The following is a 17,815-nucleotide window of genomic DNA, read 5'->3' on the forward strand; positions in this document are numbered from 1 at the left end:
TCCAGTAAGCCAACTTAGACTGTTGTGCTAGGATCTCTACTGACAAAATAGGAAGAAGTATGGGAAAGCAGCCTTGGAATCCATGTCGCAGCTGAACGTGGAGCTCTCAGACCATCACAGGTGCCCCTGCCCTGAGTGATCTCATGCTGGCCACACCCACCCTAGCCATGCCTACCACCCACCCCGAGGTCAAACACAACCCTGATGCAGCCCTCAATTAAATCAAGTTTGACACCCCTCTGTTCGAGGAAAGACATGTTGTTGTGATCAAGTAATTCACAAGTCTAAGAGAATGTGCTCATTCGGTTTTGGGTCCTACAAAGCGGAAAAGATTGAGAAACTGAGGGGTCCTTGGTGCTCTCGAGATATGATCTTGATATTTAAGCTAAAGGAGAATTTGAATTCACAAAGAAGAACCAGGAAGAGAAGACAGTGGTTTACTTAATCTTTTCTCTCTTCCCCCAGGCCAAGATGAATGTTTCCCCTGCCCAGCTGGTCTTTATTGTAAAAATGGTGTAAGATATCAATGTCCACCTGGATTTTACTGCCCACCAAGGACAGGGGTCTCCTTTTATCCCTGCCCCCCTGGGACTTACAATCCATCTGCTGGCATTGACCAAGCTCAGAGATGCCAGCAATGCCCTTCAGGTGAGCTCTCCTGTCTCTGAAACAAAAGCCATTTTCACTTCAGTCTATTTAAACTTTGACCAAGATCTCCAAGGCTGTGGGGTTGGTTGTTGTTTCTTCAAGAACATAGCATTTGCAAGATGTTTAAAAACTTGTCTGCCAGATGTTGGAAATGTAACCAGACACTGGGTATGTATTATCATATGTGTTGGACATGTGCAAAGGCAAAGAAATATTGCACAAAAATACATACATGCTTAGAAAAAATGTGAAAGCAGCACTTAGATTATAAGCCAAACATATTTTTGTTAAGCATAATACCAGAAAAGTATGACAAAGGGAATATATATTTAATATTACCTGCATTGACAGCAGCAAAATTGTATTTGCACAGCTCTGGAAAAATGAGGAAACACCTACAGAAGAAGATGTAATTTAAAAAAAAATTAAATTGTGCAGAAATGGACAGATTAACATTAAAGATGAAAGAAAAAGAAGATACAGAGTATTTTCGAAACATGGGATTTGTTTTTTAAATGGTTGGATAATAGAGGTAGAAATTAGGAATGGGAAAAATATTATTATGTAAGCAAAATGATCCAGACAATATGCTATTCACTAAACACGTGCAGTGGTGGGATTCAACCGGGGTAACAACTGGTTCGATGAGCACGCGATTTGCCAGGCACACACTGCATGCGCTTGCACAGCGTTTGAGAACCGCTGATTTTCAGCTCTAAAACTTACTTTCTACTGCAGCCCCAGTGAGTAAAACAGCTGAGGCACGGCAATCCGCAAATCAGCTCAGCTGCAAAACATGGAATATAGGACAGACTAAGGCAGGGGTGAGTGAGCGTGGCCAACTGATCGTCGGAACTACCGGTTCACCCGAACCAACCCAAACCAGCTGAATCCCACCTCTGAACATGTGTAAGATGAAATGTATAAATAAACTGTGTTTTTTTAAAAAAAAGAACATAGCATTTGCATTGTTGAACATGGCAGGGCCAGAGCAATAGCACTTGGACTTATGTACCGCTTCACAGTGCTTTACAGCCCTCTCTAAGCAGTTTACAGAGTCAGCATATTTCCCCCAACAATCTGGGTCCTCATTTTACCCACCTTGGAAGGATGGAAGGCTGAGTTAACCTTGAGCCTGGTGAGATTCGAACTGCCAAATTGCAGGCAGCTGTCTGCAGCAGAAGTAGCCTGCAGTACTGCACTCTAACCACTGCACCACCATGGCTCTGTTGGGTAAAAGGGATCCATTTTACTTTATTCAGATAGTTTTGTAAGTTGAAAATAGATTATTTGTGTTTCTATCCAGGATTTTTTTGTGGGGAATCAGGATTATCTTCTCCCAGTGGCCCCTGTTTACCAGGATTCTTCTGTAATACAGGTACAGGTTGTATGTCTCTCATTTTAAATTCCAGCTGTATGTATTCTTTTTAAAAAAAGGAGTGTGATAATGGGTTGTGCATCTTATCTGGATAATCAACATGCTACCATTTTAAAATCACTGTTTGTTAGATCCATTATTCAAACAAGGATTCTGAATGTCCTGGGCTAAACATAGAAAATCATTTCAGCAATTGGGATTCTGGTTCTACCGTTTTCCTATAGCTGTGGTGGAATGTATTCTGGATTTCCTGGAGTCAGGAGCTGCCTTCCAGAGGGCAAAGAGACAGAGAAGCTTAGATAGTTTGGTTGGGAGGAAGAGAGTTAAGATGGCTTCCCCTTAGCAGTTCTCAATGTATATCTTTAATGGTGCAAGTAGTTGTTTTAGTTTGGCAAGATTTCGGTCTACAGCTGAGGAACCATAAAGAAAAATTCCTTAGAAATAATTCAACGTATCTTTCTTGTTGTTCCTAACTATAACCCTGTTTCCAGACATCTAAAACAGCTAATATTTGACATAGACTTCTAAGCTATTACCACTATTTCTGTTCTGATTGTTTTTTGTCTTGGCTTTCTCTTCAGGCTCCAGTGTCCCAAACCCTGATGGAATCACCAATGTTAGTGCTGGAGGCCCATGTCCAATGGGGCACTTTTGCCCAGCTGGCACTAGAATCCCTCTGCCATGTCCGGCAGGTACTTTCTCAGACAGGTATGCCTCTTAAGAACATAGGGACTGTGATGTCCTTTTGAGAAGGAAGTACCTCCATAAGTGTGGGTGCTCCAATACTGGAGGTTTTTAAAAAGAGATTGGACAACTATCTATTTGAAATAGTATAGGGCCTTGATGGCAAACCTATGCCAGATGTGCCGGAAGTGGCACACAGAGCCATCTCTCCAGGCATGCCAGCCATCACACATTGCTCTTCCGGCTTCCAGCACATACATGCACACCGGCCAACTGGTCTTTGCACATGCGGAGCACTGGAAACCGGAGAAGTAGCTCTCTGGCGCATATGCATGTGCTGGTCAGCTGGCCTTCTCACGGGTATGTGCACCGGTCTTCACTGGTCTTCACGCACATGGGATCGCCAGAAACTGGAAGAGCACCTCCCCGGCACACATGTCCACGCCGGCCAGCTGGTCTTCACGCGTGCATACACATTAGAAATCAGAAGGCCAGGTGGCTAGCATGCATGCATGTGCCAGGAAGCTGAGCTTCCAGTTTTTGGTGCTCCCGCATGTGTGTTGGGGAGCTGCTCTTGTGATTTTCGGCACGCACGCGCTCCTGTTTTGGCACTCAGGGCCAAAAAAGTTTGCCACCGCTGGTATAGGGTTTCTTGCTTGAGCAGTGGAGGTGGACTAGATTAGACCTCCAAGTCCCTTCCAACTTTGTTATTTCTGGAAGAAGAGGAAAAGTTGTAGTTTTTGTGGATGAACCAAGCATCATGGGTCCTCTGGAGTAGCAGAGCCAGAAATACTGGCTTTGCTTGGTCAACACAATATTATCTTTAACCTAAGCTACCAATTACAGTGTCAAATAAAGGATTTGCTAGCAGATTGAAGTCTTCTGTTTGAGGAAGAGGTTACTTCAGAAGACTTCCCTATTATTCTATGTTCTATGAAATTAGCTGGGAATTCTTGTCTCCCCAGGCGGTATCTTTCGCTTGAGACCAGCTGCATTGCATGCCCGCCTGGGTATTACTGCTCCTCTGTTGGTCTCTCGGTGCCTTCTGGACCCTGTTTGGCTGGTTACTACTGCCTACCTGGAGCCACTTCACCTTCCCCAGCAGGTGAGAGGGCGAGCTGACACCCTGCTTCCATGTTCTGTCAAGCAGGGTGCAAATCTGTCTCTTCCCTGTGCGAAGCCCCCGTCAGAAAGTCCCCTTCTCCTTTCCTTCCAAACCCAAAACCAGCTGTGTGGGTGTTAAACTAACTTTATTCACATTCCGATCCCGCCCAATCTGGTCTGCAGCGTTTAATAGATTAACCAGATGAATTGATTTAAAACTGCTTTGTTTACTAATGAGGCATCCCCATTAATCAGGATGTGGTGATGGGTGAGTAGTTGCAGGCGCACGCATAGAAGCACGCCTGTGTTGTGTTGTCTTTAATACAGGTTATTCTCTCCTCCCCTACGGCAGGTACAGGCATTAAGATTAAGTGGGTATCATCACAGTGCAATCCTGCCGAGTGGTATGGCGGCTTAGAGGTGGAGCTCTCACCTCACAATCAGGAGGCTGTGAGTTCGATCCCCGGTAGAGGCAGACATTTCTCTCTCTCGGCATGCTGAGAATATATCTGCTGAATATAACTCCGCATTGGTGACAGGAAGGGCATCCGACCAGTAATCGCTCAGCTCTATTCAGTGGCCCAGATTCTACCCCACGAGTGATTATGGGGTCATTAAAGATGATGTGGAATCCTGCCCATATTTGCTTAAGAATATATCCTGATAGGGTTTGCTCCTACCCAGAAGACCTGTGTGAGACGGCAGCCTTGGCAAGACTGCAAATGCAGTCTTGCTCCACTGGTTACTCATCAAATCAGCTTAATTTAAAATAATTTAAACGGGAGGGTGTGCAGAAGCACTACAAGGTCTTCCCCTTGCCTCATCTTGCCGGAGAAAAATAGCAGGAAAAAAAAAAAAGCTTATATAAAATGGCTCTGGCAGACCAGAGATGGTATTCAACAGGTTCTGACCAGTTCTGGAGAACCAGTAGTGGAAATTTTGAGTAGTTCAGAGATCCGGCAAATCCCACCTCTGACTGGCCCCACCAACCCCATCTCTTCTCTGCCTCCCATTGAGTCCCAGCTGATCGGCTGGGTCTCCTTTGGTTGGCCTGCCCAGGAGAACGGAGCTGGAAAGCAGGTTAGTGGTGTGGGGAATGGGGATTTTCCAGCATCCTTCCTTCCCCTGCCACACCCACCAAGCCATGCCCACAGAACCGGTAGTAAAAAAAAAATGAATCCCACCCCTGTGGCAGACTAATCCCAGATAGCAATATTCCCAATCTTTTCTCTCTGAGTGAAGTGAAAAATGAATTGGGTTTAGTGAATGTAAGAATTGGAGGATGGAGATTCATACACGCGTGTTGGTTTTTGTTTTCAAGCTTCTCTCATCCTCTTTGCCATCCCCTTCTCTTATTTTTAGAGGACTAGTAGCATCGTTGTACATTTTCCCATTTCTTCTTTCTTATAGGATTTCCAGAACAGGGAGGATTTTGTCCTGTGGGTCACTATTGTCCGGAGGGAACCAGCCACCCTCTTCCTTGCCTCGCAGGAACTTACAATAATCTCACCACGCAGTCCGTTTGCTCCCTTTGTCCAGCGGGTTACTACTGCCCTGAAAACACGACCAGTTACGATGGTTTCCCATGCCCTCCTGGCTTTTATTGTCCTGAAGGTAAGCTCAAAGCAGAAGTCCTTTAAAAAAAACCCACACAAACTTTTGTGATGAAGTGGAAACAAATTCCCACTGGTCCATTTGAGAAAAGGGGCGAATCTGATTTCAAAAGGGAAATAAACACAACATTTCAGAGTTTCACAATCTATCCAGAGACAGGAGTGCCATCTGCTGACAGTCAGGTGCAGTTTTGCAAAGCACAAGAAAGAAGCACATCATCAAAGCAGTAGGTTTCATGGTCTGCCTCTGAAGGGCCTTTAAGATCTCCTCACTTGATGAGAGAGGTGTGGTTTATTTTATTTATTTATTTTGTTTGTCAAGCATGCATGAGAAAAAAAACAAGTATAAGTATGAACATAACATATAAACATGTAAGTATAAACAGGTATAAGTATATCAATAATAAATGAGTATGAATAAATGGGAACAGTAGGGAAGGGATGGTAGGCATGCTGGTGCACTTATGCAAGCCCCCTTACAGCCTCTTAAGAACAGAGTGAGGTCCACAGCCGACAGTTTAAGGTTAAAGTGTTTGGGGGTTTCACGATGTAACAACAGAGTCAGGGAGTGAGTTGCAGGCGTTGACAACTCTGTTTGCTGAAGTTGTATTTTCTGCAATAGAGTTTGGAGCAGTTTACTCTGAGTTTGTATCTATTGTTTGCCCGTGTGTGTTATTGCGGTTGAAGCTGAAGTAGTGACAGGTAGGACATTGTAGTAGACAATTTTGTGTACTTAGTACTCTTTGTTATCGGCCTCATCCCTGTTTCGAGTAGGAACACTGACCAGAGATGGGTGAACAATTCATGGTCTTTGGCAGTAGATGACCTTAAGAGAAGAAGCCCCAAAACGGGTCAGCCAAATTGAAGCAGTGCAGTTTCAGCTGTTTGGGGTAATTGAATGTTTTCAGGATGGAGAACGGAGTGGTATGACTCCAAGAGAGACCTCTTGTTTCTGTTCTCTTCTAAATTCCCCCTACACAGAGAATCAAAAATATTATATCATCAGAGGCTTCATGGATTCCTTCTAAGAGGCTGGGGGCTTCAGATCTAGAATCCTCAAGCATTCCCATTCCTGAAATAAAATTTCCTTCATTTATATAGATAGATAGATAGATAGATAGATAGATAGATAGATAGATAGATAGATAGATAGATGGATGGATGGATGGATGGATGGATGGATGGATGGATGGATGGATGGATGGATGGATGGATGGATGGATGGATGGATGGATGGATGGATGGATGGATGGATGGATAGATGATAGTGTGAGAGAGATGAGAGATAGATGATAGATGATAGGTTGATAGATGATATACAGATATACAGTAGATAAATAGATGATAGATAGATAGATAGATAGATAGATAGATAGATAGATAGATAGATAGATAGATAGATAGATGGATGGATAGATGGATGGATGGATGGATGGATGGATGGATGGATGGATGGATGGATGGATGGATGGACGGATGGATATATAGATGGATAGATGATAGTGTGAAAGAGATGAGAGATAGATGATAGATGATAGGTTGATAGATGATATACAGATATACAGTAGATAAATAGATGATAGATAGATAGGTAGATAGATAGATAGATAGATAGATAGATAGATAGATAGATAGATAGATAGATAGATAGATAGATAGATAGATAGATAGATAGATAGATAGATAGGCAGGCAGGCAGGCAGGCAGGCAGGCAGGCAGGCAGACTAGATGATAGATTTAAAATGTAGTATTGGTTTTTGTTTGAAGTCTTTTTATTGTTCATTTAGATTGTTGGATTTTATTAGAATGACATATCTCAATTCTTTTTTGCTTTCATGATCAGTAGCCAAGAAAGAAATAGCAACCAGAAAGAAATATATCAGTATTTTCTTCAACAATACTCTGTTCTATTTCTGCTAACAGCAAACAAAAGAAAAGTCACTGTCTAGAAAATTAGCGTGACAGGAAAAATGTTTTAGGGGCTAACCTCCCAGGAAAGCTACTGTTATTGCTGTTTGTAAATCCAGAAGTATTTGATTTAGCCCAGAGCCTGTGTTCTGGATCTTAAGTTTACTTCCAATCTTACAGGTAGGCCAAAAACACATCACAAATTTTACATCTTTGAGGAATGATTTTGGTTCTTGCCTCTCTTTTGTTGTGCCCCAAAGGAACCAGATATGCCATCCAGTTTCCATGCCCTCGGGGCTATTATAATCCAGACCCCATGGCACAAAGCTTGGACAGCTGTTTACCCTGCCTTCCAGGACACTACTGTGGGAAGGAAAACTTAACTATGGTTTCAGGAAAGTGTGATGCAGGTGAGGTTACCTGTTGAAGAAGAAATGTTTCTATATATCTGCCAAAATTATCCCCATCTCTATCTCTATCCCCACCTACATCTCCACTTCAATCGTCATCTCCACCTTTGTTTCCACCTCCACCTTCACCTCCGCCTCTATCTCCATCTCCATCTCCATCTCCATCACCACCTCTACCTCCATTTTCACCTCCTCCGCTCTCTCCCCTTCCACCTCCATCTCTATCTCCATTTCCACCTCTGTTTCCACATCCACATCCACCTTAATCTCAGTCTCCACTTCTACCTCCACCACCATCTCCATCTCTACTCCATCTTTACTCCCAACTCCATCTATTTCCAGCTCTACCCGCCAATTTCCTTAATCTGAGGAATCACTAACCTGGATTCCTCTGATTGTCTTCTTGATTTGAACCAGTTCTTCTGTGACAGCTTCTCTTTTGGTTCACCTCTTGTAAATCTCACCTTACTGTGGATCTATCTACAGTAGGAAAGAGTTAGGCAGGTGAGTCTTTTGCAAGACTCTTGATTTTGGGATTTGGGAACAACCCGATGAGCGTTTTGCTTGGTTTTGCTTTGCTTTTATAAAACATGATTTAGTAAAAAAATAATAATGATGATTTTATTAAAGAAATTAAAATGGATGTTAAGTGCCCTGCCTCCTTTTCTTGACCAAATTCAAAAAGAGTTTGGGCTGTGCTCATTGAAGATTAATTTTCAATAGTGCAAACTCCGGTGGCCTAGAGTGGGAGCTCTTGCCTCACCATCAGGAGGCTGTGAGTTCGATCCTAGGTAGAGGCTAATATTTGGAATGGACTCTCCTGATTGAGCAGGGGGTTGGACTAGATGACTTCCAAGGTCCCCCTCCAACTCTGTTATTCTATAAATTTACCCTTTCTTCACGTTCTCCTTATTTCTTCCCCAGGCTGGTTCTGCATTTCAGCTGCTTGGACACCTCAGCCCTTTGATCTGGATAATTACACCAATGGCAACTGTCTTTGTCCAGCAACAGCCACAGGGGCAAAATGTTCTCCTGGATCTTACTGTCCGGAAGGGAGTCCTGAACCCATTCTGTGCCCGCCAGGATTTTACTGTAATGCACCAGGTAAAAAGGAACCAGGCATAGGGACTGAAAAGATACGTGTATCATTTCTGATTCACATCACTCTTGTGTATGAGTTTAGAAGCTTCATGTGCCCAGAAACTCTTTTAAAAAAATATTCTTACAGAAATATCCATCTGTGTTGTTAGGTGAAGGGTATATTTTGTTTGTATATGCAAGAACCAGAGGTGGTATTCAGCCAGTTCTGACCAGTTCTGGAGAACTGGTAGTGGAAATTTGGAGTAGTTCGGAGAATCGGCAAATGCCACATTTGACTGGCCCCGCCCCCATCTATTCTCTGCCTCCCATTGAGTCCTGGCTGATTGGCTGGGTCTTCTTTGGTTGCCCTGCACAGGAGAATGGAGCTGGAAAGCAGGCTAGTGGGGGGGGGGGGAGGGAATGGGGATTTTGCAGTAATCTTCCCCTGCCATGCCCAACAAGCCATGCCCACAGAACCGGTAGTAAAAATTTTGAATTTTTGAACTGGCAAGAACCCAATGTTTCACCTTATTCTATGTTAGGTCGGGCCTCAATTAGGATGGTCAGGTTTTAAGACAGTCTGGAGCAGGTTCAGACATGAGTCATGAGACTGATTAAAGAAATTAAATTGTGGAGTCTTGGGGGTCTCTGAGCTTGGTTGTTTTCTTGCAGACACTTCGTTAGCCAGTTAGATAGCACCCTTCTTCTCCACTCCACAATCCCCATTTCCTTCTAGCCCTGATGATGTTACCTCGTTGGGTAATGAAACGTCTGCAAGAAAAAAACCAAGCTCAGAGAGCATCAAGGACCCTACAGTTTCAGCCTCAGCTAAACATTTCCTCCCATCAGAAATTAAAATTTATACAAAGAATTTGAAGGATTTGGGGTGTTTAGCCTTCAGAAGATAAGACTCATCACATCACTCTCTTTAAGTACTGGAAAGATTTGTGTCATATGAAAGCCATTGCCTGTTCTTAGATCCTCCACCAAGTTCTGACCGTAAGAACAATGGCTCCAAAGAGCTCGCAATCACCGTTTATGACAGAATACAGATGCGAGGAAATTTGCAAGTTGTCTTATAATTGCTTTTTCTAATTCATTACTCCTGATATCCAGATAGACAGTTTCTTGCATCGTTAATCCTGATATTTTATTGTCATTTTTGTCAACCAGCCATCTGGAAATCAATTAAGCAACGGATTGCACTTAAACACAAGTGACTATTGTGCAAACATCAATGGAGTTGGCACTGAGCTATTGAAGAAAGAGTTAGATGACTTATCATCATGAGTGGGTTGGAAGGACAGTAATCACAGAGACCATTTCAATATTGTGAATGGGTTGGTGGGTTAAATGCATGGGACTCCTGACTCCATCCGAACTCTTTGTTGCACAATATATTGAATATGTAAAGAACCCCAGATATATGCTGTATCTACACCCTGCGTGTATGCCTTTGAGTTAGTGTTGACTCCTGGTGACTGCCTGGAGAGTCTTTGCAATGTTCTTGGCAAGATTTTGGAAGTGGTTTGTCATTGCTTCATTTCTAGGACTGAGGGAGAGGGCCTGACCCAAAGTTACCCAGATGCCTTTGCACCCAAGGCAGGACTAGAAATTACTGTCTCCCAGTTTGTAGCCTGGTGCCTTAATCAGTAGGCCAAACTGGCTCTCTTTAACTTTACAATTTATTTATTTATTTTTTATCTTTTAATCACCCGGTATTCCCTTGCATTGCGTTGGAATTTGGGCAGCTCAATGGAGGTGAGTGTTTACTGGCCGGATGCCTTTCCTGTTGCCAATGAGGAGTTTGGTTCAGATATATTCTCATGGTGCCCAGAGAGAGGAATATCTGCCTCTACCTAAGATCGAACTCACAAGCCTCCTGACTGTGAGGCGAGAGCTCCACCTCTAGGCCACCACACCATTCTTCGCTTTAACTTTACAATCCTGCTCCGTAAATCCTCGTTCATATGATGCATCAACTAATGGCTCAGCTGACCTCTCTCTCCATTTGTTTATTACCAATTTACCTCTTCTTTGCTAATCTTTGTGCAAGTTAATACTAAAAATCACCGTAAGCTTCTGTTTCTCTTCTTTCCTGCTTCTTCCCCAGGTTTATCAGCTCCAAGCGGTGAATGCGCTGCTGGGTTTTACTGCATTGGAGGGTCTTCTTCTTCCAGGCCACTAGATGGGATGGCTGGCGACATCTGTCCTCCAGGGACATATTGCCGTGAGTTGCATTATCACTTGCCTAGATACTTAAAAGTGATCAGATTTCCAAAACAAAGAACCAGGACTTGTATTAATGACTAAATTAACCAGGATTCATTTATACAATTGTACACAGTGATTAATTAAGCCATAACTTCAAGTATTAGCCTGGGTACAGTTTGGATGAAACTGTCTGGGTTGCAAAACTTGGAGTTGCTATGACAGATGAGGGCTAAGAAATGTAGTAACATTTTTTTTTAATAAAGTTTTATTTGGGTTTTCACACATACAAAATACAAGTAAAACATCTTTTTTGAAAATACTATGTGCAGGGCAATGATTACTTATTTTTCTCCCACCTTCATAAAGGTAAAGGTTCCCCTTGCACATGCGTGCTAGTCATTTCTAGCTCCAGGGGCCGGTGTTCATCTCCATTACAAAGCCAAAGAGCCAGCACTGTCTGAAGACGTCTCCGTGGTTATGTGGCCAGCAGGACTAAATGCCTTTGAAGGCACACGGAATGCTGTTACCTTCCCATCAAAGGGGTCCCTATTTTTCTACTTGCATTTTTACATGCTTTCAAACTGCTAGGTTGGCAGAAGCTGGGACAAGTAATGGGAGCTCACTCTGTTACGCGGCACTAGGGATTCGAACTGCCAAACTGCTGACCTTTCTGACTGACAAGCTCAGCGTCTTAGCCACTGAGCCACCACGTCCCTATATATCAGGGGTGGGATTCAATTTTTTTAACAACCGGTTCTGTGGGCGTGGCTTAGTTGGTGGGCATGGCTTGGTGGTCATGTGACTGGCTGGGCGTGGCCAACTCAACATCACTCACATCGAGGCACGCATCTCCTCCCTTGGCCTCTCATGACTGTGGGGATGCTGCAACAGTCGTAAGTGTGAAAAATGGTCATAAGTCACTTTTTTCAGTGCCATTATAACTTTGAATGGTCACTCCACACAAGCAAAGTACCAGCAAAGGAGGGAAAAATAACTCCAGAGAAGTTCCAGAGACAGGAAGTCTGGTCCTGCCAATAATGTAAAAAGGGTTAATGGAGAGGCAGTTTCTGTAAGCAACACCAGAATGTTTCCTTCCTGCCTTCCTTACAGGATTAGCCCAGTAATTTCTTCTAACAACCAGTTCTCTGAACTGCTTAGAATGTAACAACTGGTTCTAGTGAATAGGTGCAAACCTGTAGAATCCCACCCCTGCTATATATTACCTCACCTTCATAATACCATATATATTCTGAGGTTTGCAGCACAGTCTTTTCTATAATTTGCTTTTTCTACAGGGGAAAAACTCCCAGCCACCTTGAATAAAGGATAGAATTTTAAAAAATGGCACATCATATTGTTATCTAGCATCTTTTTCTTCTTTTCCAGATCTGGACAGGAGTATCTGGATCCAGAACCTTGATAGAGGGAGAGTGTATGATTCAGGTTTAATGTCTATTTAACTCTTGTTTCTTGCAACCCCCTTTTTTCCCACAGCTGTGGGGTCTACAGCGCCAAGCCTCTGCCCACCAGGGACCTTCTCAAATCGATTTGGCCAAAGTACGGTTTCTGACTGTCAACTCTGCCCTTCTGGGTTTTACTGTGAAGGTTCTGGACTGACGATCCCAACTGGAGAATGCAAGGAAAGTAAGTGGACCAGTGGTGGGATTCAATTTTTTTTACTACCGGTTCTGTGGGCATGGTTTGGTGAGCGTGGCATGGCTTGGTGGGCGTAGCGTGGCTTTGTGGATGTGGCAGGGAAAGATACTGCAAAATCCCATTCCCTCCCCACCCCACTAACCTGCTTTCCAGCTCTGTTCTCCTATGCAGGGCAACCAAAGGAGACCCAGCCGATCAGCTGGGAATTGGGAGGCAGAGAATAGAAGGGGGCGGGGCCAGTCAGAGGTGGTATTTGCTGGTTCTTTGAAGTACCCAAAATTTCTGCTACTGGTTCTTCAGCACCGGTCAGAACCTGCTGAGTGCCACCTCTGAAGTGGCCCTACCAGGAAGGTAAGGGAGATCTTCTACTAGGAAGAAGATCTTGAAAATCATGAAGGAGATGTTTAGATCTCAATTCAAGAGATGTTCGCCATCCAAGACCTTCACCTTTGGCTGAAAAATAACTGCAGACTTCTTCTCTCCTATTACACTCAATCAGTGTCTTCAGTTCTCTACTTCCTTGTTTTAGGTTACTACTGTGATAGTCAGAAAGGACCTGTCAGCAATTACACCCTCTACCCTTGCCCGCAAGGCTATTACTGCCCCCCAGGGACACAGTGGTCCACACAGTACAGCTGCCCCCTGGGGACCTTCGGAGCCAAACCAAGGTTAACGAGCATTCTGGAGTGTCAAAACTGCCCACCAGGAAAATACTGTTCATCTCCTGGATTGGCAGGACCAACAGGTAAGGAGGAAAAGAAGTCCAAGGTGAATATTAAGGATAGTATTAATGTTTTAGGCAGCATATCTTATATGCTCTGTGCCAGAAATGAAGACCTGGCCCTTTGTGAATTGTTGAATTTCACGTCTTAGCACGGTAACATAATGGGCAGAGTGACTAACACTTGTATAGGTAGGTGTCATGCCCCAGTTGGAATCTGGTTCCAAGGGACAGGTGGAACAGCTGACAGGGAGGGGGAGTTTGGCTGGGGAGGAAACTGGGGAAGGGCACAGTCTGGCTGGGCATTCAGAGGAAGACCCAGGCCCACCCCCTCTTCATCCTAGGGCACGCGGGAGGAACGGATAAGGGAGCAACATGAGTTGTGTCGTTTATGGGGGAGGAAAGGGCCCTGATCCCCTTCATTGGCTGCAGCTGGGAAAATTGTTTAAAAAGGCAAACTACACACAGCAAAGTTGCTGGAAGCAAAGCATGAATTATTTTGGATTGTCAAGTCTTATCTGGGTGATGGCGTCCTCCCAACTGTGTGTGTTTCATTATCTTTTGAAGTCTTCAATTTCTTATCCTTCCCTGTCTCGTTAATTGCTGCTGCGTGGTTGGTGTTGGGTTTTATTTATAATTTAGATGTACTTTGGGTTCTGATGGAATTTCTTCCCTTTAAAAACTGTTCTTGGGAGAGTTTTTTCTCCGGCCAATGATAACTGGACATTGTGGGACAAGTTGGAGGAATTAAAGGGACTTTACCTATTTTTGTGAGTTTGTTGCTTTTGTGCCACGCCCCGGATCATCACAGTAGACCTTGACTTATGTTCAGAATTGAGACCAGAATTTGTTAGGTGACCTGTGCCCAATTTTATGACCTTTCTTTCTTGGCATGGTTATTAAGGGAATCACTGCAGATAAGTGAAACATGCAGTCATTAAGCGAGTCCAGGCTTCTCCACTGACTTTGCTTGTTGAAAGCCAGCTGGGAAAGTCAGAGATAGTGACCTTGGGACATGGCAACCATTGTAAATACACGCCAGTTACCAAGTGCCCAAAATTTGATCATGTGACCTTGGGATTTGTAAATCCCAAGTTGTAAATGTGAGGACTGGTCCATAAGTCACTTTTTTGTGTGTGCTATTATAACTTTGAATGGTCACTAAATGAATGATTGTAAGTCAAGGACTATTTGTAGTCCTGGAGAGCCATTGTTTTCCATCCCTCAACTATATCAATTTCCTTCAACCTGGCATGTTCTGGCTGTGATGGGCTTCAGTTTCCATGACCCTCCAGCCAACATTATCTTCATGGCCTCCCTGCAAGGAACAACATCACGAGACTGTGTGGAGAACACCTGTCTCCATTGTTGGGTCATCCTGTGTGATGAAGATAGATTTTCTTTTATGTTTAGGTGATTGTACTGCAGGATTTTGGTGCAAAGGTGGAGCTCAAGTTCCAAACCCAACTGATGGAGTATCTGGCCAGCCTTGTCCTGCTGGGCACTACTGCCTTTCAGGTACAGCAACCTCTCCTTCAGTTTGGCTCCTTCAAATGTCTCTTCTTTTTCGGTCAAATGGACCCACATCATCGCTCTCCTTCTAGGAGCTGTCATTCCATTGACCTGCCCAGCTGGAAAATGGTCTGGAGATGATGGGAACCCAGATCTCCAGAGTTGCAAGTCTTGCCCTGGAGGCTATTACTGCAATAGCACTGGCCTTGTGTTCCCGTCTGGCCCCTGTGATGCAGGGTATGTACCAGAGAACAATGGTGGGATTCAAACAATTTTTTATTACCGGTTCTGTGCATGTGGCTTAGTGGGTGTGGTGTGGCTTGGTAGGAAGGATACTGCAAAATCTCCATTCCCTCCCCACACCCACTAACCTGCTTTCCAGCTCTGTTCTCCTGTGCAGGGCAACCAAAGAAGACCCAGCTGATCAGCTGGGACTCGGGTGGTAGAGAATAGATGAGGGCAGGGCCAGTCAGAGGTAGTATTTGCCGGTTCTCTGAACTACTCAAAATTTCCGCTAACAGTTCTCCAGAACTGGTCAGAACCTGCTGAATACGATCTCCGCCAGAGACATTTTCCCTTTTAATTTATGAATGTGGATATTTCTGTCTACATACAGTACGTGTGACATAATCAAAGAGTAGATTCAGCTGCAGATACTAACTGCCCGGCTGTATTTCTTCTTTCACTTTCCCTCATCTTATCCAGCCCTTTATTAACATTTGACATTCCTCTGCAAATTATTTCTTAACTCTCTCTGATCCTTAACGAGATCGGTCTAGTGGTGAAAGCACCAGTCTAGAAATTAGGACAGTGAGGGCTAACCTTTTCCATGTTGCGTGCCAAAAGTCTGTGCGATCGTGTGCCTGCACCCATGATGCAATGCATGCATGACACCCCTTGCCGCCCTGAACATATGTGCATGACCCCCCCACCGCATGCCTCTGCACATGTGCACACAACCCTCCTGCATGCCGCATACCTCTGTGCATGTGTACACATCTTCCATGAGTGTGTCTTTTCCCGTGTACGCGCATAGATACCTGACAATCAGCTGGCTGAAGGAGGGCATGCATGCATGCGCAGTGGGGCTCTTCCGGGCATGCGCAGTGGGGCTCTCACATGCCGGCAGAAGTGGCTCTGTGTGCCACTTCTGACATGCTTGCCATGGGTTCGCCATCACAGGACTAGGAGACTGTGGGTTCTGGTCCCATCTTAAGCATCAAAAGCTGGCTGGGTGACTTTAGGCTGGTCTCTCTCTCTCTCTCAGTCCAACCCACCTCACAGGGTTGTTATTGTGGGGAAAATAGGAGGAGGAAGGAGCATTATGTACAACCCAAAGGTACTTTTTCAAGAGGCAACTGGACTTTCTGGTTTCACTTCTCATCCAAGAAGCTTCTTCAGCTCTGAAGAAGTGTCACATCCAAGAAACTTCTTCAAAGAAAAACCAGAAAGTCCAGTTGCCTCTTGAAAATAAAGCACCTTTGGGACAACCATGACCTGGATTGATGGAGAATCTCCATAGACATTGAGCATTATGTGTGTTTGCCACCTTGAGTTACTTATGAAAGTAATAAAGGTAGGATAAAAGGCAAATGGATGAATGAATGATTGAATGATGAATGAATGAATGATTAATCAATCAATCAATCTTGGGGATCACCACTCTGGCTTGTGGTCAATGGCTTGGCTAGCATTAAGCCCAGGATACAGCAGAATCCTTCTTAACATGGACCCATTGGTGGACTCCTTTTTCATGACTGCAAGTGACTTTACCCTCCCTCGTTCTTAATCAATATTTGTTTCTCTTGCTACTTTGGTAGGTTTTATTGCATTGCAGGATCTACCACCCCAAGACCCACTGATGGGATTTCAGGTGCCCCCTGTCCTGAAGGTCACTACTGTCCCTCAGGCAGTGAAGCCCCAACTCCCTGTCTTCTTGGTACCTACATGGCAGAGACCCATGGAAAAGAACGGTGCCCCTCGTGTCCAGAAGGGAAGTATTGTATACCTGGTCATTTGCCACAGTTATGTCCCAAAGGTGAGTTTTCTAGTGGACAAACCAAACCTGTTTCATCTATGGGAACTCTGCACTGCAGGGATCCTTACCTTCACACTTTTCTCACTGTGGCTCTTTCTTGAAAAGGAAATTTCTAGCCCTTATGCTGTTTCTGCATTTTTATAGATATGAATGGATTTCCCTCTTTTCATTGTCTCTGTGAGTCAACAGGCTTACTCAGTTTGGCATTCCTGGGAAACAAATGAGAGAACTCCCAAAATAATCAGTAAAATGAAGATATTTTTTATTTGCAATCCCTTTCAATTCCCTCTGTTCACCTGCCTTATTTTGCCCTCTAAGTTACTCTAAGTTGTCAAGTAATTTCGGTATTTTAAGCCACCCAAAGAGTTTCAGGTTTTGGATGGCATAAAATTTTTGATAAATAGATTAGATAGGTGATAGATAGATAGCAATAACACTTATATGCCACTTTACAGCCCTCTCTAAACAGTTTACAGAGTCAAGATAGATAGACAGACAGACAAATAGATATAAATAGATGATAGATAGATGATAGACAGACAGACAGATAGATGATAGAAGCAGTGTCATGTGAAGGTAAATTTGATTACATAATGTGCCTTCATCCATAGCCGTAAAACACAAGAAATGCAATACAGCTAGTATATTTCACACAAATGTTCATCACCAATTAAAATATTTCAATTGTTCATCACACATTGGAGAGCTGCATGCACACCTATATCTCCATAATCCATATCCATTCCAGGATGCTTAGTCCAGACAGATCCACATGGTTGCATGCATGGTGCATGCATCTATAAAAACAGAAAAGGTATTGACATAAAGGTATTAACCAATGTCTATTTA

At 43.8% G+C, this 17,815-nt stretch overlaps 1 protein-coding gene across 1 annotated transcript in view; it reads left to right on the forward strand.

Moving 5' to 3' along the window:
- LOC113419326 (uncharacterized) overlaps positions 1-17,815 on the forward strand; it is a 132,889-nt gene that overhangs the window by 50,655 nt on the left and 64,419 nt on the right. The window contains exons 23-35 of the mRNA XM_087969823.1: positions 466-648; positions 1,955-2,026; positions 2,608-2,734; positions 3,676-3,815; positions 5,225-5,428; positions 7,596-7,745; positions 8,670-8,849; positions 10,939-11,055; positions 12,534-12,683; positions 13,225-13,440; positions 14,830-14,934; positions 15,021-15,165; positions 16,749-16,966. Coding sequence (XP_087825949.1) covers positions 466-648; positions 1,955-2,026; positions 2,608-2,734; positions 3,676-3,815; positions 5,225-5,428; positions 7,596-7,745; positions 8,670-8,849; positions 10,939-11,055; positions 12,534-12,683; positions 13,225-13,440; positions 14,830-14,934; positions 15,021-15,165; positions 16,749-16,966 — 2,007 coding nt within the window. The remainder of the gene's footprint in view (positions 1-465; positions 649-1,954; positions 2,027-2,607; positions 2,735-3,675; positions 3,816-5,224; positions 5,429-7,595; positions 7,746-8,669; positions 8,850-10,938; positions 11,056-12,533; positions 12,684-13,224; positions 13,441-14,829; positions 14,935-15,020; positions 15,166-16,748; positions 16,967-17,815) is intronic.

Source organism: Notechis scutatus, chromosome 7 (assembly GCF_049901735.1).
Source record: "Notechis scutatus isolate UNSWTSFEM ecotype Mainland chromosome 7, rNotScu1.2, whole genome shotgun sequence".
Taxonomy (NCBI): domain Eukaryota; kingdom Metazoa; phylum Chordata; class Lepidosauria; order Squamata; family Elapidae; genus Notechis; species Notechis scutatus.